Source organism: Balaenoptera ricei, chromosome 16 (genome assembly GCF_028023285.1).
Source record: "Balaenoptera ricei isolate mBalRic1 chromosome 16, mBalRic1.hap2, whole genome shotgun sequence".
NCBI lineage: Eukaryota > Metazoa > Chordata > Mammalia > Artiodactyla > Balaenopteridae > Balaenoptera > Balaenoptera ricei.
In genome coordinates this window covers 107,254,947-107,279,383 of record NC_082654.1, presented here as the reverse complement: position 1 = coordinate 107,279,383, position 24,437 = coordinate 107,254,947, and the positions used below count along the sequence as shown (strand labels likewise).

The 24,437-nt window shown below is 45.2% G+C and overlaps 1 protein-coding gene across 2 annotated transcripts in view; it reads left to right on the top strand.

The window, feature by feature from the left end:
• C16H1orf198 (chromosome 16 C1orf198 homolog) overlaps positions 1-10,984 on the top strand; it is a 35,191-nt gene extending 24,207 nt beyond the window's left edge. For both annotated transcript variants that reach the window (XM_059900348.1, XM_059900347.1), the window contains 2 exons: positions 3,996-4,541; positions 8,132-10,984. In XM_059900348.1, coding sequence (XP_059756331.1) covers positions 3,996-4,541; positions 8,132-8,188 — 603 coding nt within the window. In that variant the 3' untranslated portion in view covers positions 8,189-10,984. The remainder of the gene's footprint in view (positions 1-3,995; positions 4,542-8,131) is intronic.
• The last annotated feature ends 13,453 nt before the right edge of the window (positions 10,985-24,437 follow it).

The window sequence follows — 24,437 nt, the reverse complement described above, 5'->3', positions numbered from 1 at the left end:
AAATCACCTCCTTGGTCAGGTTTATTCTTAGGTGGTTTTTTTTTTTTTTTTTGGTGTAATTTTAAAAGGTTTTCTTTTTTTTTTTAAATTCCCTTTCTGATATTTCACTGTTAGTGTAAAGGAATGCAACTGATTTCTGAATGTTAATCTTGTATCCTGCTACTTTGCTGCATTATTAGATCTAGTAGTTTTTGTGTGGAGTCCTTAGGGTTTTCTCTATATAGTATCATGTCATCTGCATATAGTGACAATTTTACTTCTTCCCTTCCAACTTGGATACCTTTTATTTATTTTTCTTGTCTGATTGCTGTGGCTAGGACTTCCAATACTATGTTAAAGAGAAGTGGAGAGAGTGGACATCCTTGTCTTGTTCCAGATTTTAGTGGGAAGGCTTTCAGCTTTTCACCATTGAGTATTGTATTGGCTGTGGGTTTGTCATAAATGGCTTTTGTTATGTTGAGATATGTTCCTTCTATTCCCCCTTTGGTAAGAGTTTTTAATCATGAATGGATGTTGAATTTTGTCAAATGCTTTTTCTGCATCTATTGAGATGATCATGTGGTTTTGGACTTTTCTTTTTTTAATGTGGTGTGCATTGATTGATTTGCGTATGTTGAACCATCCTTGTGAACCTGGGATGAATCCCACTCATTTGTGGTGTGTGATCTTTTTTATGTGTTCTTGGATTCGGTTTGCTAATATTTTGATGAGAATTTTTGCATCTATATTCATGACATATATTGGCCTATAATTTTCTTTTTTAGTGGTGTCTTTGTCTGGTTTTGGTATCAGGGTGATGGTGGCTTAGTAGAATGTCTTTGGGAGTGTTCCCTCCTCTTCAGTCTTTTGGAAGAGTTTGAGAAGAATCAGTATGAATTCTTTGTATGTTTGGTAGAATTCACCTGTGAAGCCGTCTGGTCCTGGACTTTTGTTTGTAGGAATTTTTTTTTATTACAGATTCTACTTCACTTCTAGTGATCAGTCTGTTCAAATTATCTATTTCTTCTTGACTCAATTTGGTCTGCAAGTTTCCAGAAAGTTGTCCATTTCTTCTAGGTTGTCAAATTTGTTGGCATGTAATTGTTCATAGTATTCTCTTATGGTTTTTTGTATTTCTGCAGTATCAGTTGAGATTTCTCCTTTTTCATTTCTTATTTTATTTGGGTTCTCTCTCTTTTCTTCTTGGTGAGCCTGGCTAGAGGTTTGTCAATTTTGTTTACCCTTTCAAAGAACCAGCTCTTGGTTTTGTTGATTTTTTTCTATTGTTTTTTTAATCTCTGTTTTATTTATTTCCTCCCTGATATTTATTATTTCCTTCCTTCTGCTGACTTTAGGTTTTTGTTCTTCTTTTTCTAATCCTTTTAGGTGATAGGTTAGGTTGTTTACTTGAGATTTTTCTTGTTTTCTGATGGAGGCCCAGTCCTCTTCCCAGGGTCTGACCCCCGAAGTCTGAGCCTCAGCACCCAGCCCCCATCCGCTCCAGAGGGCGAGCAGACAAGCGTCTCAGTCTGGGGAGTGCCGGTCTGCACAGACCCTCTGTGCAGGTCTCTCCACTTTGCCCTCTGCACACCTGTTGCTGCACTATGCTCTGAGGCTCTGAATGGGCTTTGATGATTTTTTTTGGGTTCTATTTCTTATAACCCTGAGCTTCAAGGCAGCCTGTGCTTATGTTTGGAGCTGGAGTTCCTTGTGGCCTCATCATCTTGAGGAGAGACCTGTGGCCATCAGAATCTGGGCTTTTAGGAAAAATCTCAGCCAGAGAGAAGTGAAGGCGTATGCATTAAAGTAATAGAGAACCATGTTAGCACAGTTTTAAATTATACTCAGTGACAACACGGAAGCAGTGGCTGCAATTGCTACTCTGATATATAGCTGGCGGCATTAGAAATCGGGGCAGCCCCTGGCAAACAAATTTGGTATGCACCCAAAACCATAATAAAAGAAAGGTTTAAACCTGTTGTAGTTTGGTACTTCACTTCTGGAAATCTGTCTGCAGAAATGAACTCCAAATGGGGGAGAGCTGTATGCATGAAGATGTTCTGACAGCCTTAATTATAACAACAGAAATTAAAAGCAGCAAACTGATAAAAAGAAAATGGGAAAGTAGATGGTGGGACAGCCACTCAATGAAATATCTTGTGCCCATTAAAACTAATGACTACAAAGACCACATAACACCACTGATGAGGCTTCTGGTTAAGTGAAAAAACAATACCCAAAATTATACACATAACAGAACTGCAATGTCGTAAAATACGTATCTGAGAAAGAGTACACGAAAATACACAAACTAATGGAGATTATGGGAAGAGGGAAAGGTTATGAATGATTTTTTTCTAATTCCCCAGATTTTAGTATGTAGTTTTCATACTTTTATTTTATTTTATTTTTTTAAATTAATTAATTAATTTATTTATTTATGGCTGTGTTGGGTCTTCGTTTCTGTGCGAGGGCTTTCTCCAGTTGCGGCAAGCGGGGGCCACTCCTCATCGCGGTGCGCGGGCCTCCCACCATCACGGTCTCTCTTGTTGCGGAGCACAGGCTCCAGACGCGCAGGCTCAGTAATTGTGGCTCACGGGCCCAGGTGCTCCGCGGCATGTGGGATCTTCCCAGACCAGGGCTCGAACCTGTGTCCCCTGCATTGGCAGGCAGATTCTCAACCACTGCGCCACCAGGGAAACCCCATACTTTTATTTTAAAAAGAAGAAGAGGAAGGGATTGTATGAGGGAGCAGAAGTGGAGAGGAAGAGAGGAATGTTCCAGTTTGATCTGAGAAATGCCTGAGGCGGCAGATTGCTCGCTCTGCAGGGCTTGGGGACGCCACCCTCCAGGATGCTCCACTGCAAAGAGGCATCAGGTGTCCACTCGGTGGCCTGTCGGTCAGGACAGCTCAGCCCCACCACCTTTAGAGGTCACAGTGGTTAGCAGCATCAGATCAAGGAAAGTGTTTCGGGGGCACCTGGATGTGGGGTGTGGACCCTGCCCTGCCCTCGGGGGTTCCCCACCTAACAGGGCCAGGACCAGCTGAGAGCAGCAGGGTAGCGCCGAGGAGATCACGGGAGAGGAAGACTGTCTTGTCAGCTCGGGCAGCTGTGACAGATACCACAGACTGGGGGCGTCCAGTAACAGACGTCTGCTTCTCACAGTTCTGGGGCCGGGAGTCTGAGATCACGGTGCCAGCAGGGCTGGTCCTGGGGAGACCCTCTTCCTGATTTGCAGACAGCCGCCTTCTCACTGTGTCCTTACATGGTGGGGAAAGAGAGCATCTCTCAGGGCACTAATCCTGTCCTGGGGGCTCCACCCTCATGACCTCACCTAAACCTCCTAAAGGCCCTGCCTCCAAAGACTAACTTCGGGAGTTAGGCCTTCAACATGTGAATTTGGGGCACACAAACATGCAGTGTGCAGCGGGCGTGCGGGCGGAGTGTGGGATGGAGGCGTGGAAGGGAGATCACACCTTTGCAGCCGCACACAGGCCTGCCCTTGACTTTCTTGGTTTAGTCCAGGGAAGCAGGGTCTGGCTGTTGGTTTTTCTTTCACCCTTGCTGGCTGCCGTCACTCAGGAAGGCAGAGGCCCGTGAGGTGGGGACTTGGCTCTGGGTTTTGACCCTCACTGCAGTGCTGTCATGGTGACTGTGCACCCTTCCTTGTCACCCCCAGGGGGGCAGTCACCCTCCTCAGGAAGGGTCGAGCATCCCTCCTGAAGAGGCGGGTGGGTGATCTGCCCACCAAGCAGAGACCTTAGTCGTCAGTCAGATTCAGGAGTCTGAGCTGTTCGTAGCCTCCAGTGTGACAGGATGTGACAGCTCTCAAAGCCTGTGCCGTGTTTCAGGGCTGTGATGGCGGTCCTGAAAATAACCACTGAGGACAGACAGTGCCAGCAAGTGGACGACAGGCAGCGCTGTTGCTACTGGGGGGACGTGTGGGCTGGCACACCTGTCCCGTTGACCGAATGTGTTGCTCTCTTTTTTCCCTCCCTCCCCGCATCCCGCTAGAGTCAGATGGAGTTCAGCGTCTCCTCCTTATCCATCCAAGAACCGAGCTGCAGCACTGCCACCGAGCCCAGGCCACCGTCCAAAGCTCCTCAGGGCTCGCAGGCCCTCCGACCGTCCCAGGGCAGCAAGTCCTCCAGCCTGGATGCTCTGGGTCCTGCCACCCGGAAGGAGGAGGAAGCGTCCTTCTGGAAGATCAATGCGGAGCGGTCCCGGGGGGAGGGCCCTGAGGCCGAGTTCCAGTCCCTGACCCCCAGCCAGATCAAGTCTATGGAGAAAGGGGAAAAGGTCTTGCCTGTCTGTTACCGGCCGGAGCCCGTCCCGAAGGCCAGGGAGGCCAAGGTGGAAAAGTCCAGCAGCCTCCGCCAGGAGCAGTGGGTCCTGCCCGGCGTCAGCGTGGAGCGAGAGAGACCCCAGCCCGCCCAGGCCTGCACCAGCCCGCTGAGCGAAGCCGCCGCCGCCACCTCCGAGCCCGTGGGGAAGCCGCCCTCCCCCGAGGCTGTGGAGGACACGGAGGGTGCCCTGTTCTCGGAACCCGTGCCTGTACAGGTGGGTGCCTTGCTTCAGGCCAGGGGCTCCTTCCTCCCGAGTGACCAGGGCCACCTCACGTGGATGGGCGGACCACAGATGCCCCCATTTTCTCCTTCCTCTGCCATCCCTCGGAGGACTTCTGGGTTCAGGTCTGCTGGGTTGTCACTCAGCTCGGCGACCAACACACAGGCAGGGGACGTGTTCTGTGAAGCCGTCTGGTGCCGTGACCTGTTTGCCTGTTCCGTGGTTGTGTCCCAGATGCCCACTGCCCTTCCGCAGTTGTGTGAGGGCAGGGACAGAAGGGACGCAGGGGGCAGTGAGCAGAGGACTCGAGGGGGAAGGCGGCAGTGTGGGTGGGATTTGGATGCCGGCTCCACGCGGCGGCCTGGGAGGCTGGGCTGCAGTGTCGGTGAGGAAGGGACCCGCAGGTGTCCTGAGGGACATGGGGGAAGTGGCGGGGACCCCAAGCCTCTGCCAGGAGAGCAGCCGTGCTTGTTTGGGGACCATGGGACACTTGCTTCAGGAATGATGGGCCGCTTCTCATTTCCAAGCAAAACAGGGTTAGGTGTCCAGGGAGGAGTCCTAAAGAAAGGACTTCTTTCTGGGAACGGAGGGAAAGGAAACGAAAGATGTGAGAGGTTCACTGGCTGAGGTGCAGTGTGTCGTGAAGAAAGGGCCCTACCAGAGAATAGCCAGCGTGGGTGGCTTCTGCATGTTTTCCCAGTTTTGTGGAGCACCAACTGTTGTCTTTACCAGCTGGTCTGCGTTGCTTGAGAAAACTCAGCAAAGGGAAGAGAAAATGTTTGGTTAAGGCTCACCCAAAACCAAAATAAATAAATAAATAGGTAGGTGTATTTCAGAGGGAGGCTGTGTTTTTTTTTGTTTTTTTTAAAATAAATTTATTTATTTAATTTATTTTTGGCTGCGCTGGGTCTTCGTTGCTGCACGTGGGCTTTCTCTAGTTGCAGCGAGCGGGGGCTACTCTTCATTGCGGTGCATGGGCTTCTCATTGCGATGGCTTCTCTTGTTGCAGAGCACGGGCTGTAGGCATGAGGGCTTCAGTAGTTGTGGCACGTGGGCTCAGTAGTTGTGGCTCGCGGGCTCTAGAGCGCAGGCTCAGTAGTTGTGGCGCACGGGCTTAGCTGCTCTGCGGCATGTGGGATCTTCCCGGACCAGGGCTTGAACCCGTGTCCCCTGCATTGGCAGGCGGATTCTTAACCACTGCGCCACCAGGGAAGTCCCCACCATTCTACCTTCTGTCTCCATGGATTCGACTTCTCTGGGGACCTCGTACAGTATTTGTCCTTTAATGACTGGCTTATTTCACTGAGCGTACTCTCCTCAAGGTTCATGCATGCTGTACTGTGTGTTTATCCATGCTGTAGCGTGTGTACGACCTTTGAATAATATTCCATTGTATAAGTACACCACATTTTACTCATCTGTCGATGGATACTTGGGTTGTTTCTACCTCTTGGCTATTGTGACTAATGCTGCTATGAACTTGGGTGTACAAACATCTGTTCGAGTCCCTGCTTTCAATTCTTTTGGGTATATGCCCAGAAGAAGAATTGCTGGATCCTGTGGTAGTACTATGTTTGATTTTTGAGGAGCTGCCGTGCTGTTTTCCAGCAAAGGCTATGCTGTCTTACATCCCAGCAACAGTGCACAGGGTCCCAACTTCTCCACATCGTCACCAACGCTCATTTCCTTTTTTCTTGTTTCTTTTTTGATAACAGCCATCCTAATGGGTGTGAATGCTATCTATCACTGCGGTTTTGATTTGCATGTCTCTAATGATTGGTGAGGTTGAATATCCTTTCGTGTGCTCAGTGGCCATTTGTATATCTTCTTTGGGGAAATAGCTATTCAAATCCCTTGTCCAGTTATAATCGGCTGTGGGTTTTTGGTTTTTTTTGGCTGCATTGTGTCTTCGTTGCTGCGCGCGGGCTTTCTCTAGTTGCGGCGAGCAGGGACTGCTCTTTATTGTGGTGCGCGGGCTTCTCATTGCGGTGGCTTCTCGTTGCAGAGCGCGAGGGCTTCAGTAGTTGCAGCATGCAGGCTCAGTAGTTGTGGCTCACAGGCTTCAGTAGTTGTGGCTCACGGGCTCTAGAGCGCAGGCTCAGCAGTTGTGGTGCACGGGCTTAGTTGCTCCGTGGCATGAGGGATCCTCCTGGACCAGGGATCAAACCCGTGTCCCCTGCAGTGGCAGGCGGATTCTTAACCGCTGCGCCACCAGGGCAGCCCTTGGATGTGGGTTTTGTTGTTGAGCTGTGGTCGTCCTCTGGGTGTTTCCTGGATTGGGGTTCCAGGCATGTCCACGCCTCTCTAGGCCGAAGACCTAGTCAGTTGTCCTCCCGAAGAAGGGGAGCCCTGGGACGGGAGGGGTTCTGCCTTCCATCGTCTCCACATCAACTTTCCAGCCTGTCCCTCCTTTCAGGGTCTCTCGCCATCTTAGGCCAGCACTTTGGGCCCCTCCCTTGCCGCTCTGGTGCCTGGCGCCGTCTCCTCCCTAATCTTCCTGCCTGGTGCTCTCTCTCCGACACTCTGCAGTGGGGTCTTCCTCCGAAGGAAGCATCTGTATAAGCTACGTGAGGGTCTTCATTGTAAAGAGACGCAGGAAAGCGCTTGTGTGGGGTTGGGGGCGGTGAGTAGGGCAGAGCACCTGAAACCCTTTGAAAGAACAGATTTCTGAGGCACAGCACAGCGTGAAGTGCTGCTGCACGTAAGACGCTGGTAGGAAACCAGAAAACGGAACGTGTGCCTGAGCGCCTTTGGCTTTTCGAGCTCCGGCTCAGTCTGAGAGGCAGCAAAACTGGGCCTGGGACGTGCTTCAGAGGGAGCCGCTCAGCCCCGTGGCCTCCACGTCAGCGCCTTCTGTTTGCCGGTGTGTGGAGGACACAGGGTCAAGGCTCCCTCGCTCGGGAAGACTGCGGCCAGCGGGGAAACACGCACTCGTGTTAGACCCGGGAGACGGGCCTCTTGACTCAGGCGGCTGGCGGAATCCTGTGCAAATGTGTCTGAATCAGCGGCCTGTGCTCGCAGACGGCCCTTTAAACCAACCCCATGTCTTGTAAGTGGGCAGTCTGTGACCTGAAGAATGGCCCTGGGTTAGGGAAGATCACTCCAGAACCTTCCGCATCATCTGAAAAGAATAAACTTTACATCCTTTCTCCATGTTTTTCTCTCCCTCAACTTGGTAATTTATTGTACTTTGTTTCGTCTGTCAGTGTGTGTGTGTGTTTCATATTAGGCGCATATGAAACTTGTAACTTGTTCTCTCACTCCACAGTGACTAAATTTAAACACGCCTATCATTCGAAAGTAGAAAAGCTACGTTCTTCTCCTTTTCTCTGTGGGTAGGTTCCACAGGCTGCCCTCAGACATGCCTGGGGACGGAGAGGGGTACGTGTTAGATCCTGGCCGAGTGTGGCTTGCGTTGAGCTTTATTTAATTTCCTGGTTCCCAGCACTGAAGCAAATTGAGGTCAGGGAGCCTCTGAGACGGAAGCAGACTATTTCATTTGGGTCATTTTAAATGAGATGCTGTTTTTAGATTATGCTAACTTAGCCTCATGCCTTATTTTGGTGTTTTTGTCCCTTCTACAGGTCAGCTCAAGTAATGTCATCTTGAAGACAGGATTTGATTTTCTGGACAATTGGTAAAATGTGTTGGACAGAACAAACCAATAATCCCCAAATGTTTTCCAAAGTGGTGTGGCGAAGGAGAAGAAGAAGGGCAGCGTCCCCCTGTGTCTTTTGCTAGTTTCTGTACACTCTTTTCTTAACCGTTTGGAAACTGGTAAATATTGCCTTGTCCAGCTTTCCAGATTTTTCCCTTTTTGCTAACACCAGATACCTGTGCTATTTTCAACGATTTGATTAACAGAAGTTTTACATTTGGAATTTTTAAAAACTCTTAGGAATTCAGTAAACCTTGTCAATAGAAGTTCTGTTCTAGCTCCGCCCAATTTTCCCCCTCCTCAGAGAAAGATTTTTCTCAACCCTGTCACAAAAATCATGAAGTGATTTCCCTCTCCTCTCCTGTATCCCCTCCCTTTTACAAATGCCCGGGGCTCCTTTCAGTGGGTGGCTGTCCTCAGCAGTAATGGTGCTGGGTGCTGGCTGTGCCCATGGGGAGACCTGCCCCATGTGGCGGGAGAACCCCACGCCCCAGCTGTCCAGGCTTCCCTTGCTGAAGCCACACTTCTGCGTCATGTGCCACCCTTCATTCTCACGTCATGTCCAGGAAACAGATTGTCGGCACGTGGTGGAGGTCGTCTTTAAGCTGCCGTGGTACTTATTCAAACTATTCATCATTGTTTATTAACGAGTTGCATGTTTAAGAGTTTTGTATTAACTTTACATTATTTTGTACCTAGATGTAGCAGTTGTAGGGCTACCACTTTTCTTGGGTTTGTACCAGTTTCCCTTTGGAAGTTCTTTGCTACTTGTGTGACCTGTTGGGTGTTTCCTGTCCTGGGCACCTGCGGGCGTTGCTGGCAGACCAGCCTCTTCTGATTAGTCGTGTTAGGACCTTCCAGCGTGAAGCTGGCAGGGGCACTGGTTGTCCTTCATCCCAAGGACTGGTCAAGCTGCGTCACGGTGGACCCTCCCTCGACCCTGACCGCCAGCAGAAGCGGAGTCGAGTTTCTGCGTGGCCCGAGCGGCGCCCCCTGGAGACCTTCGTGGTCATGGCAACAGCATCTCCTGGAGGTGGACTCGGCTGCCCGCTTGACCTGTGGTCCCTGCTGCTGGGGAAGGGCGTTAGGGCAGCTCCGAGGCTGCCCAGGAGGACAGGGCAGGGCAGGGCGGGCGGGGAGCCGCTACCCAGCGGCCCCGGGTGGCGCGAGCCTGCAGTACGTGCCCGAGCGTGGTCTCCACGTTGCCTCTCACTGTGTTCTCCTCACCTGACGCCTTAATCCCTGCGAGTCCTGCCAGCGAGCACCTAGTTTCAGTATCAAAGTGTGTCTTTTTAAGATGCCTTTCTGTTTCGTAGGACCTTCTGGAATGATTTTTAGAATATTTTATCTGGCTCCAAGGTAAAGCACATGGCGACCTGTTTTTTCCAGGAAAGTTTCTGCCAAAGCTGTGGCCTAGCCAACTTTTGGTTTGGTTTCTGCCAATTGCATTCTGTCCCTAAACCTCATTTGGCCCCTTGGGGTCTTGCATTTGACCTTCCTCCTTTGGTGACTGACGGTATTGTGGTGAATACATGTTCCTTCTGTACTGTTTAAGTATAGTTGAAACAGTCAAGAGGAAAAAAGATTCCTAGCACGGCGATGAGGGGAAAACGAAATCCCAGTCGGAAAGGCATGGCCGGGTGCCAGCCCTGCAGGTCAGCCGCTGAGCCTCGGAGCCGGGCTCGACACGTGCCCTCACTTCCAGCTTTGAGGGCAGTGACCTTAGAACCCATGCTTGCCAGCAGGGTCCCCGTAAGAAAAAAAGATGTCTAGAAGGGAGTTTGCATTCCTTGGTGTTGGTGTAGCAGGGAAGAAAGATCTGCATCCTGGGACAGTTAGCCCAAGGTGATGTGTCTGTTCTTTTGGGAGATGACTCTGATTTCTTTTCCACTTTCTCATAAGACCCAGTATTCCCTTCAGGTTCTCCTGGGAGCTGAGGGGCACGGGGACTATTGAGAGCTTCCACCTTCTTTAACACCATGTGGGGTCCAGTACCCAATGGTATTCAGTTATCCGTAACAGTGTTTAAAGTTTCATAGAGGTACAGCCTCCTGAGATTAAATGTAAAACCACAACTGGGGAAATCCTAGAGGGAGTTCTAAAGTTGTGTTGCTTTGCTTTGCTTTCGGAAGTACAGAAGCGTAAGAGGGAGAGGTGAAGGCCTGGAGGACACGTGCTCATGGGTCTCCATCCTGCCTGACCCTGCAGATTCTCCTCTTAACCCCAGGCAGCCTATGCAAAGATGATTCCTTTCACTGTCCTCCTGGGAATCTATGTTTAGTGTGTCCAAGTAAAGGAAAAATTAAACTCTTATACGTTTTGCCCCCTTTTTTGCCATGTATCAAGAGGGCGTTTCTAAAACCAGAAGTTTATAGTTATGATTTTAAAAACGCACACTTTTCAGTTGAAGCCTAATGTGGTTTTGCATCCCCTCCCTCTGGCCACCCTGTTGTCTGCCCCTGGGGTTCAGCTCAAGGATTCAGTGTCTTGCTTTGGGTGACCGTCATTGGAAAATCTCCACCAGGAGGCTAGAGACCAGTCTCAGTTCTTTCACCTGGGACCCCTCCCCTGCCCCCCGCCGCCCCTGCCCTCTGGGTTTGGGAGTGCCACCCGCTCTGGGAACAGCAGGGTGTGGCACCCAGCCGCACCCACCCCGTGGGTGTCACAGCAGCCTCCCTTTCTTTGATATATGTTTTCAAAAATGAAAACTTCTTACTGACTACTCATAACTTGGTTGTATTTTATATTAACAGCCTTTAATAAAGCCATTTGAAATTTGCTCGACGTGTCTATTTGGGACCTCTGCTGGGGTCAGGAAGCCTGCTAGGATGATTACTGTTGAACACAGAGGAGGAGAAAAGGACTCGTACTAGTGAAAGCCAGCTTGAAACCCCTTCAGCAAGCCCACTTTGCACAGTCCTGCCTTGGGCCCCCTGCACATTGGTGGGAAGCAGTAGCCGAGGTGTACAGGCCCCTAGCAGAAGTGGTGGGCTTTACCCCGGAGAGCTCTCATACAGCCTTCCGGTGACATGGAAAGCACGGCATGTCTTTCCAGGGCCAGCTGATTGCATCAGGTGACTGACTCAGAAGAACAGGTGCAATCTCCCCGAATGCTTTCACCTCCAGTGTGGTTGAACCTGATTTTTCTTGGAAGACATGCAAATTTAAGCATGGCCCGTCAATCTATTCTGTTCATTAAGGTGCCGGTGGTAAGGTACCAGCTGTAGATTGATGAGAATTTTTAGATATCAATTTTTAAAACTAATATCCCCTCAAGAAAATGGGGATTCAGGCTGTCAGACTTCTCCTGAGTTATCGTGCACGGTGGGGCCTTGCTGCCTTGGGGAGCACAGATTTCTGGGTGAGCAAGTGATTGTACTTGCTGCCTCTTCGGGCTAGGGTGATTTGATGAAGTTTGTGGGCCAGCAAGCACTGGGTCACTGTGTGCACATGTTATGAGAGGAAAGTGACTCCTTGGGAGTTACTTGACAAAGTAGCTCCCAAGCCCATAGGTTTGGCAACTTTTATGGTAGCTCAATATGTGGTACCAACATAGCTACCAAAGGAAAAAAAGTGTTTCTATGCAAGAGGGACCTATCAGCATAGACACAAGATATATCTGGGTGTATTCAACACTTTGCAACCCGGAGGGAAGATGTTGAATCTGGGGGACGAGAATGCTCTCGGTCTTGGGTTGGGGGCATTCGTGGGGCTCTTCTAGAAATTTCTTTGGTCTGATCCTCTGCTTCTATGCAATCTTCTAATGAACTTATCAGCCTTCTGGGTGCCTTGATCCCAAAGAGAGGGGCACCCCAGGAGGGAATCAGTGATTCTGAACCCCACCCAAGCTCAGGCAGAAAGCAAGTGAGCAATTCTGAATGTAAGATTAACATAACAAAAATCAAGAGCAGCAATACCAGCTAGAAGCATAAATAAAAAGAACTCAACCCATAATGGCAGTCAAAAGTATAAAGTACCCAGGAATCAACTTCAACAAGTATACAAAGACGTCTTTAATGAAAACTATAAAAGAAAGGAAATAGAAGATGTAGAAGAAAAGCTGAATAATCCTAGGTGGGATAACTTAATATTATAAAAATGTTCATTTTCCTCAAATCATTTCATAAAGTTAGTGCAACCTCAACAAAAATGGCGGTTGGATATTTTGGTAAATTTGATAAATTTACACTAAATTTTAGGTGGAAAAATAATAGTTCACTGAAGAATGAGGGGGGCCTTGCCTGTCAGTTATGAAAACACGTTTATGGGTATTGGTGCAGGACTAGATTATTAGATCAATGCAGAGCTTGGGGACAAACCCACACATATAAGGAGACTTAGTTTACAATCAAAGTGGCATCACAAATTGGCAGGGGAAAGGCGGATTCACTGTAGGAGATACAAAAGTGGTTTCCTACACAATTCCACATAGAAGGTTGGGCTCCATATGGATTCAAGACCAAATTATAAAAGGTAAATGTGTAAAGCTAATAGAGGGAAATATCTTGTGACCTAGGGCCAGGAAGGACTTCTTTAATAAAAGTTCCAAAGGACAAACCATACAGCAAAATACTGATGACTCTCATAGATGAAAATTTAGGATTTCTGTCAGTGAAGTGCACTGTGGACAGAGTTAATTAGTGGAAAGGATGGGAGAAGATACTTGCTATGTCAACTCCAATAAAGGACAAATGCCAAGAATACAGAGGGCACTCCTGCAAATCAACAAAAAGAGACCAGCAACCTTAACAGAATTAACATTACAGAAAATCCTTAAAAACTGTCAAGCATATGAGAAGGTGCTTAAAATAATTGGTAATCAGAGAAAAAATTAGCTGGATAATGCCAAGTGTTGCAGAAAGGGGATAGAGCACTGGTTTTCAACTGGGGGTGATTTTGCCCCTCTTGGGGACCTTTGGTAGTGTTGGGAGACATTTTTTTTTTGTCCCTGCAACTGAGGGAGAGTATGCCGTTTCGTCTCTAGGGGGTGGAGGCCAGAGATCCTCCCAAACATCCTACAGTGCACAGGACAGCCCCAGAACAAAGGATAATCTGGTCCAAAATGTCAATAGTGCTAAGGTTGAGAAACCCTGGGATAGAGCTGTACAGCCATGTGTCAGGAGTAATCTGGTGCTATTTTGCTAAACTAAGTGTTCGTATGTCCTGGGACCCTGCAGTTCCCCTCCAGGACATGTCTTATGGAAATTCCCACACAGGTACTTAAGGGACTATGTACAGGGCTGTTCACTGCAGCACTGTTTCTGGGAGTTGGAGGCTAGGTAGCTGCTATCATTGGGCAGATGGTTTGATGAAATGTGATGGACCCACACCATGGATCATTACTAAAAGCAGCATATTGGATGTGCACATGGCAACGTGGGTGGATCTGAACAACTAAACTACTGAGAAAAAGCAAGAACAATGGGATACAGAATAATCCCTTTTGCATAAATTAGAAACATGCACACAAAATAAGACATTTAACAGTGGAATGATTGCCTGTGGGAGGAACAGAGGTGGAAATAAGGGTAGCAGGGAAGAAATATAACAGAGCTCTAGAGTGGACCGGTGGTGGTCATGTTTCAGTAGACGCCTTTTGACAAACAAGTTTACCATCTTTTGTCATCTAGGTCTGTTACTGATCTCTCACATCAGGCAGGATGTGAGACACTCTTTTGTTTAATTGGTGTGTTAGGTCAGAGGTGGCCCTTGGCCAGCACTGGTTAGATCTTTTGTGGCTTGGCTCTGTTTGCTTTTAATTTGTGTGACTCTGCAGTTGCACATCAGCCAACATCTCTAAACCCTGAATCAATCCAGGCACTTCTCTAATAGCTGGTGGGGCAACTAAGCAGATTGGGAGGAGAGTGGGGGTGGGAATTAGTGACACCTGATGCCCTGGGCCTTAGGGAACAGAGATGACACAGGCTGTGTGAGACTGGGCAGGGCCCTTTGCAGAGGAGAAGATGATTTCATCAGTTGGCCAGTGCCTTTACCACAGCAACCTGAAGTTTACCCCAGCTAAGAATCTGCAGTAAAATTATACACAATAGTATGTGCTAGGATCTTTAAAAATTATTCTAAATGTTCTAACTACACTACAGAAAGTATAGAAAACATAGTCTACTGCTTTAACACAATACTGGCATCTTGAAGCATTCACTGCCAATCTTTTGTTGTGAAAGTGTCCAAGTCCAAGCATGGAAAGCATGTGTCACAGGGACAGCCCAGACTGGAAATGAGGTCCAAATGCAAGTCTGGCAACCACATGGGCCCTGGGCGTTCTCTCTGTGCCATGTGCCCCATTGCTCTCCCTCCATCCCCTCATCTTGCCTCCCTCCACGGATTCATGTCAACATCTAGCTCCAGGATTGCAATAATATATATTTTTCTTCATAGTTCTTACTGGGTTGCAGCCTGGCGCTAGGCACTGTGAATTTCATAGTGTATAATACAGACAGAGTTGCTACCCTCACGCAGCTTACATTCTAGTAGAGGAGGTGGGCTATGCATATGACCACACAATTTCATAGTTGGAAATTGTTAAAAGTAAACAAGATTTCTGCTTCTGGCAATGATAGAGTAATCAGGACTAGACTCAACCCTCTTGTTATAAACAACTAGAAAACTGGAGAAAATATATGTAACAGCAACTTGTATAGCCTTTGGACAACAGTCAATGCAAGACTCTGATCTCGAGAGAAGGGAAACAAGTGAAGTAAAAGTCTTATAATCTTGGTTTTCTGACTTGAGGCATTTTTTAGACTGTGTTGCAAGGAGTCTCACTGAGCTGAGGAGAATGAGTTCGGGGATGAAAAAGATAGTTGGAATTTGCAGGGGGGAATTGTGTAGAGAAAGAGCTCCAGATAAGTGCCTAGGATTCCCCTTGAGTATGTTGGAGACAATTTCTAGAGGGCAGCACAGGAAGGGGACAATCCAAACAGAGACTGGCAGTCTTCCTGAGGTGAAGAGAATGAATTTGGAGCTGGGGAGGCAAAGTGGACTAGAATTAAAAGGGCAGAGTTCCAGAAAGGAACTCTGCATAGGAACTCCTTAAGTCTTTCGCCCAAAACAAATCTGTACATGTGTTGGGTGAACTCTTAATGTGCTGGGCAAGAACAACTTCCAAGAAAGAATAACCTCCAGTTATCAGGCAGCTGTAAGATAAGCAATTCTTAGAGTTCACACAAGGCCAGGAATCATTCAAGTTCTCTCCAGTAAGGGTGCAGACCATGTTGAATATGTGGCCTCACATCAGAGATTGTAGAAGGGCCATGCACTAGAAGTGGGGTTAAATTAGTCTAAAAACAAAGCGTACTCTAGGTCTGCCCTAAAATACTTTTAAAACAAGACATGAAAAGATCAAACCAATTCACAAATAACTTTGCTGCCTGCCAGAATATGTCCAACATGCTTTACAGGAATACTACAAAATCCAGCATTAAACATAAAAATCACAATGTTCAGCACCCAATCAAAAATTACTAGACATACAAATGAGCAGAGAAATGTGACTTAAACAGGAGAAAATAGACCAACCTAGATATGACAGAATAGATAGAATTGGCAGATAGGAATTTTAAAACAGCTATTATAAATATGGTCCATATGCTCAGGGATGTAAAGTAAAATGTGAAGAAGAGAGAAAGGGAACTTACAGAGATAAAACAATATCTTAAAAGTTCATCAAAGTAGATTAAAATTAAATGACACACTGCAGAGATAAGTGAATGTGAAGGTAGCACTAGAATCTATCCAAAGTGAAGCAAAAAGATTAGGGAAAAAAATGAACAGAGCCTCAGTGTCATGTGGGAAAATATTAACTGATCCAGTAATCAAAATCCCAAAGGGCAAAAAGAGAGGGAGGGATGGAAAAAAATATTTGAAGAAATAATGGCCAAATTTCCCCCAATTCAATAAAAACTATAGATGCACAGATACAAGAATATAATGAATCCCAAGTAGGACAAGCATACACACAGAGACACCCCAAACCATGCTGCAAATGGCTGAAAATCAGTAATAAAGAGAAAAACTACAAAACAGTCAGAGAAAAAGAGACATATTAAGTACAGACAGGGGAATAGAAAGAATAACTACAGAATTATCATCCCAAAATATGCAAGCTTGAAGTAAATGGAACCACATCTTTTAAACTGCTAAAAAGAAAAATAGGACTATCAAGCTAGAAGTTAATATACAACAATAACAAAATCCTTCAGAACCAAAGGCAAAATTAAAACATATACACATACACACAGAGACACATATATAACAACCACAGAATACACAATTTTTTCAAGTGTACATGAAAAATTCACCAAGATACAATATGTGTTGGGCCATACAATAAGTCCCAGTAAAATGAGAAGAATTGAAATCATCCAGAGTATGGTCTCTCATACCAGCATTGGTGGTATAGTGGTGAGGACAGCTGCCTTCCAGACTATGACCTCTGATTGTAAAGTAATTAAATCAGAGATTAACAACTGGAAGATACATGGAAGATCCTAATGTATTTAAATATTAAATATTACATTTGAAAATAACCCATTGGTCAAAAAAGTAATCACAAAAAAAATTAGAAAATATTTTGAACTGAAAGTGCAGCATATCAAAATTAGTGATAGGCAACTAAAGCAGTGTTTAGAGGGAAATTTACAGCTTTAAATGCTTATATTAGAAAAGAAGAAAATTGGTCTGAAAAACCAATTATCTAAACTTCCACCATAAGAAACTAGAAGAACAAATTAAGCAGAAGGAAGGAAATAATAAAGAGTGGAAATCAATTAAACAGAAAATGGGCCAAAAATAGTAAAATAGATGATTTTTTAAAAGTTAGAACTTTGAAAAGATCAATAAAATTGATAAATTGCTAGCTAGGCTAATGAAAAACAAAGATATATCATTTACATGCACACACACAAAGAGACACAAATTACTAATATCAGGAATGAAATAGGGACATAACTACAGATACTTCAGATGTTTAAATGATAATAAAAGATTATTATAAACAATTTTATTCCAAATAGTATAAGTTAGATGGAATGGACCACTTCACTGAAAGTTACAACCTATTAAAAATGATTCAAAAGAAATACAAACCCTGAATTTCCCTACAAAGAAATTTATCTTCATTTGAAATCTTCCTCCCAAAAAACTCTAGGTTCATATGATTTCACTGGTGAGTTCTACTAAAATACGTAATAATACCAATCTTACACAAACTTTTTAAAATAGAAAAAGGAAGAATTCTACCCATCTCATGTTATGAGGTCAACATTACCCTGGCATCAAAATCAGACAAAGACATTACAAAACAATAAAGAAAAAAAAAGCAAAAACCTGTAGATCAATATTCATATCATGAACACAGATGCAAAAATATCTAACATAATATTGGGAAAACAAATCTGGTAGTATTTTAAAATAATAATGTATCATGACCAAGTGGGGTTTATGCCAGGAATTCAAGGTATGGTAGTCAATTTGACTAGGCTATAGATACCACCCAGTGATATAATCAAACACTAAGTATGCTGTGAGGTATTTTATAGATGTGATTAACATCTACAATCAGTTGACTTTATAGGAGATTCCCTTGATAATATTTGTGGGCCTCATCCAATCACTTGAAAGGCCTTAAGAGCAAAAACTGAGGTTTCACAGAGAAGAAGTTCAAGTCCTGCCTGAGTCTGCCCTTCAGATTTTGGACTCGCCAGGTCCCACAATCATGTGAGCCAAGTCCTTAAAATAAGTCATTCACATATATATATGTTCCCTATTGGTTCTGTTCCTCTGGAGAACACTGACTGATACACAAAATTTGTTTAGCATTTGAAATTCAGTTAATGTAATTTACCATATTAGCAGAATTAAGGAGAAAAGCCAGTTGATAGTCTCAATAGATGCAAGAAAAGTATTAGGCAAAATCCAACACCCAGTCATGATAAAAATTCTCAGCAGGCTTGAAATAGGCAGGGACTTCCTCAACCTGATAAGGGGCATCTTTGAAAATTCTACATCTAATGTCATATTTAATGGCAAAAGACTGAATCCTTTTCCTTTCAGATTAGGAATAAGCAAGGATCTCCTCTCTCACCACTTCTACTCAGCATTGAGTTGGCAGTCCTACCTAGACAGCTTAATAAAGCAAGAGATAGAAATTAATGTCATAAAATTAAAAAAAAAGAAAGCTCTCTTTATTTGCAGTTGACATGATTATACACATTTGATATACATGTGGATGCCTAAAGAATACATAGAAATAATATGCAAATTTAGAAATGTTAGAGAACAGAACGTTAATATAAAAAAATCAATTGTATTTCTATATACTAGCAATAATATGGAAAATTAAAAAATTTAATGGCATTTACAAGATTATCAAAAACCATGACATTATAACACAATATTTGTACTATGTATATTCTAAAAACTATAAAGCATTGCTGAAATTTAAAAACAGCTAAATACATGGAGAATACATGATGTTCATGCTTTGGAAGACTCAATATTGTTAAGATATTAATTCTTTCCAAATTGATCTATAGATTCAATGCCAACCAAATAAAATCTTAACAGTTTTTTTTGTAGAAATCAACAAGTTGATTCTAAAATGTATATGCAAATTCAAATGACCTAAAATAGGCAAAACAGTTTTGAGAAGAAGAACAAAGTTGAAGGACTTAGCCTGATTTGAAGACTTATTATAAAGCCAGAGTAATCAAGGTAGTGTGGTATTGACATAAGGACAATTATGGAATGGAAAATCCCCAAACAGCCCCAGACATAGAGAGCTGAATTTTTTTGACAAATATGCCAAAATAATTCAATGAGGAAAGAATAGACTTTTCAACAAATGGTTCTGGAAGAATATCCATTTGGGGAAAAGAAATGATTTTGACCCTTACCTCACACCATATACAAAAATTAACTTCAAATGGATCATAAACAGAAACAGAAAAATTAAAAGTTTAAAATATCTAGAAGAAAATATAGAAGAAAATAGTAATTGCGTGTATTAGAAGGATTCTGGGCAAACCCACCACTGTATCATAGGGAGAGCTGAACAAGTTGGCCTGGGCACAGCGCGGAACCAGCAATCCCTGTGGGCCTCTGCCATGAGGACTCCTCTCTAGGATACGAGAGGAGGTACACAGCACCACCTAGGAAGTAGTCTTGCCAGAAAGAAAAAAAGATTAAATCTGAATGCAGACAAGCCTCTACAGTTCTCCTCCATTAACAGGAAAAACGAGATGGTAGAGAAACAAGGTTGATGGGCCCATAAAAATGCAAACCGACTAATCTAGAATGTGAGGCATTCTAGAGGCGTGTGTTTCCATTCTCGGAAAAGCAGATGCCAAGATCATGGCGTCTGAACCGTGCAAGAGATGTACTGGGGGAAACAGCTGTGAGGAAAAATGACGGGGAGTTGGTGGAGGAGGCTGGGAGAGCCACTGGCCTGCAATGCAGCTCCAACCTCTGCAGAGGAAAGAGGGAAGCAGAGGAGGTTGGGTCGGAAAAGTCTTAGCCTGTGGTTAAGGCTGCAGTGGTCTGCGTGGTCATTCTCTAGGAGGTGGCAAAAGCTGACCGGGCTCCAAGCACCTTCCAGCTTGTGTGTCTCTGCTCCAGTTAGCAAATTCTAGGGAGAGAGAGAGAAGAGAGGAGAGGAGAGAGAAAGAAAACGATCCAGCTTTGGCCAGCTGTCTACAATCACCCCTGAATCCACGTGGCCAGGGGACAGAAAGATGTGCCCAGTTTCATAACCTCAGGGGCTATTACTCTGGTCCTTGCAGCTCCTCAATTGGTCTGTCCCTTCAGCAGGATAGTGAGGACAGATCACTCCAGCAACTATATGGAGAATGGCTGGTGTAAGGCTGGAGCTGTTTAGCGGGAGACCATTTAGGAAACAATTACAGGTACTTTGCAATTTAACACTTCCTTGAATGTTTTCCAATCCCCTCACTCACCTTGAACTGCAGTGCTCGTTGGGATGGGTTATTTTACTTAGCTCACAGGGGGTAATTTTCTTTACATCCACTTGCAGTCATGCTTCCCTAGAGACCTCCACGGGGCTTGCCCTTATGCAGACTCTGCCCCCAGTACTTTCCCCAAGAGACCAAAAGGGAACATGAAAAAGGAAGCTGATTCTAGAGCCCATAATGGCAGCTGAATTTTTTGTAACTTCTCAAAAGCTGGTCCCAGCTGAATGGACCTTGTAAACTGAAAGAAAAGTCTTGGTAGTTAAAGTGGTAGTGTCAGGCAGGGGTGGGCCCCAGGCACCAAACTGGTCTGGTTTGGATCCACTTGAAGGCATGGTGACAGATGAGGTGGCCTATCAAGACCCTTCCTCCTTATATTTCAGTTAAATTGAATGTTGAATAGGCTGGTTTATTAAGCCAGATATTCCGAAGGAGCTGATTTTAACCAGCTTTCTTGTATAGCCAATTTGATGGTGGGACTCTTTTATTTTGAAGTGGCTATTTGGACATAGCTGCATAAAAATGTCTGTATGACAATGAAAACCACAGTTTATTGTTGATAAAGAACGTACACAATTCCTTGTTTGTACCCCATTCAGGGACCATGCCCATCTCTCATCGCATTCCCAATCGTCACCCCTGGAGTGGGCATCTGCATGGGGTGAGGCTTGTGAATTGGCTGAGGATATGTATAGGTTTTCCATTGATGCTATAAAAAATTACTACAAACTTGGTGCTTTAAATTCATTATCTTACACTTTGTAGGTTAGAAGTCTAATGCACAGGTCTCATTGAGCTAATATCAAAGTGTCAGCAGCAAAAGTGAATATAACATAATACATATAGTGAATAAAACAAAAAAAGCAACAACTCACAGATACAGAGAACAAACTAGTGGTTACCAGTGGGAAGAGGGATTCGGAGGGGCAGTATAGGGGTAGGGGATTAAGAGATACAAACTCTTGTGTATAAAATAAACTACAAGGATATATTGCACAACACAGGGAACATAGCCAATATTTTATAATAACTATAAATGGAGTATAACCTTTCAAAATTATGAATCGCTATATTGTACACCTGTAACTTATATACTATTGTACAACTATATTTCAATTTAAAAATTAAAATAAATTTAAAAATAATCAACCCAAAGAAACCTTGCCCAGCAGATAATGCCTTGTGGAGTAGCACCCAGTGACTACTTGTACTGTGTTCTTCACTTAGTGATGATAAATAGATAGGCACACAGCTGCCCTACCTTTGGAGGTCCTTGGCCGTCTGTAGAGCACTTGCCTTCATTCTCTCTCCATCACTGAGATGACTGATGGTGGCCCCCTGGGCTGTAGGGGAACGAGGAACCCTGGGATGACGATAAAGCCTCCTCCCAGGGTTGCTGGAGGCTGGTGAGAGCTCTGGGGGTGGGAACTAAAGAGAGCCCCTCCCGTGTTGCCCAGCGTCCGTCCTCCATGCCAAGACGGTAAGTCCAGAGGGTGTGCACCGCTCCAGAGCTGGGACATGGGGGAGACACGAAGAAGTATAAAGGCGTCACTGCTGCCCCCGGAAGTGTCGCTGGGGAGTTAGAGTGAGCTGCAGTTGAAAAAGTCACTGCAATTTACCAACTGCCAGGACTTTAGGGAGGGTAACGGATCAGAGAGCAGGGGTGTGGAGCAAGCAGGTGGGGAAGGCACCACGAAAGAAGCAGGATTTCACCTTCTGTGCTACTTTTTACCTGCCCCCCTCTCAGATGGAACAGCTGTGGGGGGCAAGATGTCATTTTCCCTGTCGCAGTGGGGTGGTCTCCTCATTTGTGGTCGAGACAGCAAGAGCTCTCTGGTACGTTTGAATTAATATAATAAAAGTTATCATTTATTAAACACTTAACATATGCCAGCCAACTGGTATACTGGGTGTTTTATTTTTATGTCATTTAATCCTTACCATACTACAAGTGAAGTTAGTATTATTATTAATCCCATTTTACAGACCATGAAACTGAGGTGCCAAGTAACTTCTCCGAGGTGACTCAGCTAGTAAGTGACCAAACTGGTATTCAAGCCCCCATTCACCTGAGTTCCAAGCACATGCGTGATTATTTTGCAGAGGTCATACTATCTTTCAAACTCAACAAAGCAGTGGTGTCCTGAAAGGGAAATCTATTTACTCTGAAACATCTTCATGCTTCCTCTTGTATAACATCAAATTCACTGAGCTGTGACTCCCAAAACTTTTGTGTCCTTTCTTTCCTTAGAGCACAGAAGCTACAAAGAGCCCATTTTCCTGAGCTACACACTGGTCCTTCTTTTCATATGCTTATTTGGTGTAGAGTGAAAAATTAGTTTGGTCAGTTTAACACCCAGTTTTACATGAATAATGTTCTTGATTTTTTTTTTTTAAATAAAAGCTGTTGTTCCCTTGTCCTCCAGTGGCCCTTGGTGTCTTGCGCTGCCATTCCCATTTGGGGTGAATCTCCGAGTGCCCACAACGGAGATACGCTGTGGCGTTGCCTGTCGCTGGGAGAGGGGGACATGTGTCTAAAGAACGCCATCTCTGGGAGGGGAAAACAGCATCTCCTCTCAGGGACAAGCAGCCCAGCATAGGAGGAAAAGTCACCTTCAAAACATACAGCAGGGGAATTCCTGGTGGTGCAGTGGTTAAGAATCTGCCTGCCAATGCACGGGACACAGGTTCGAACCCTGGTCTGGGAAGATCCCACATGACACGGAGCTGCTAAGCCTGTGGGCCACAACTACAGAGCCCATGTGCCACAACTACTGAAGCCTTAGCGCCTAGAGCCCATGCTCCCCAACAAGAGAAGCCACCGCAGTGAGAAGCCCGAGCACCACAACGAAGAGTAGCCCCCGCTCGCCGCAACTAGAGAAAGCCCGCTCACAGCAACGAAGACCCAACGCAGCCAAATAAATAAATAAATATTTATTTATTTATTGGAAAAAAAAAAAAGTACAGCAGGGGACTTCCCTGGTGACCCAGTGGGTAAGACTCCGCGCTTCCATTGCAGGGGCCCTGGGTTCGATCCCTGGTTGGGGAACTAGATCCCGCATGCATGCCGCCACTAAAGATCCCGAACGCCGCAGCTAAGACCTGGCGCGTCCAAAATAATAAATAAATAAATAAATAAACATTAAAAAACAAAAGTATAGAAGCAGGAGTGGCTGGCCTGACCGTCTCTTTTCCTGGCTTTCAGACTTTGTCTGCTACTTCCCGTCTCTGAGCTTCATTACCCCTCTCTCCAAATTAGCATCAGCATGGTATAACATTTTTGAAATTTCTGGCACAAAATAGTCACTCAGTAAATGTTAGATGAATCCACACTCCTTCGTAACATAGTGTTAGGCTGTAGATGCATTTAAATTATGTCCCTCATAAACTATATCTGTCCATATGAGACATTTTAGAATAATATTTTAAGGGAACTTCCCTGGTGGTCCAGTGGTAAAGAATCCACCTTACAAGGCAGGGGATGGGGGTTCGATCTCTGGTCGGGGAAATAAGAGCCCACATGCCACGGGGCAACTAAGCCCACGTGCCACAACTACTGAGCTCATGTGCCTCTACTAGAGCCCGTGTGCTGCAAACTACAGAGCGCACGCGCGCCCTGGAGCCTGTGCGCCACAACTAGAGAAGAGAAAACCATCACGCCACAACTAGGGAGAAGCCCCTGCGCCACAATGAAGAGCCCACATGCAGCAACTAAGACCCGAAGCAGCCAAAAATAAATAAAGTATATAAATAAATAATAAATTAAAAAAATAAAATAAAATAATAGTTTAAAATTGTATAGTGCTTTAGATACTACAGAGCAAATGTATTTATTTCAAAACCTGGATGACACAGCCTATGAAGCATGTGTTTTTTCAGACTCAAAAATCTTAATGTCCTATTGGGAGCCATGGCCTGACCTGCATTTGCACTCTAACCATGAGGGCTGTCTGGGGCTGACACAGCGGTCTAGTGGGAAATCTAGGGGACAGGTCGATGTCAGGGCCCTCCTCCACTTTCAAGTTCTGTGACCTGAAACAGGTAACTTTCCCTCTCTAAGCCTCAGTTTCCTCTCTGCAAAATGAGCACAATCATCACACTTTTACAGAGTTGTGAGGCCCCATAAGTGCAGGTTTGCAAAGCCCTGGACCCTCAGTGGTGGTCGTCAACACTACACCCCAAACCCTCGAGCTGATGGAGGAGAGATTGGAGAGTTATGTGGTCCTGCCCCTAAGTCACCACCATGCT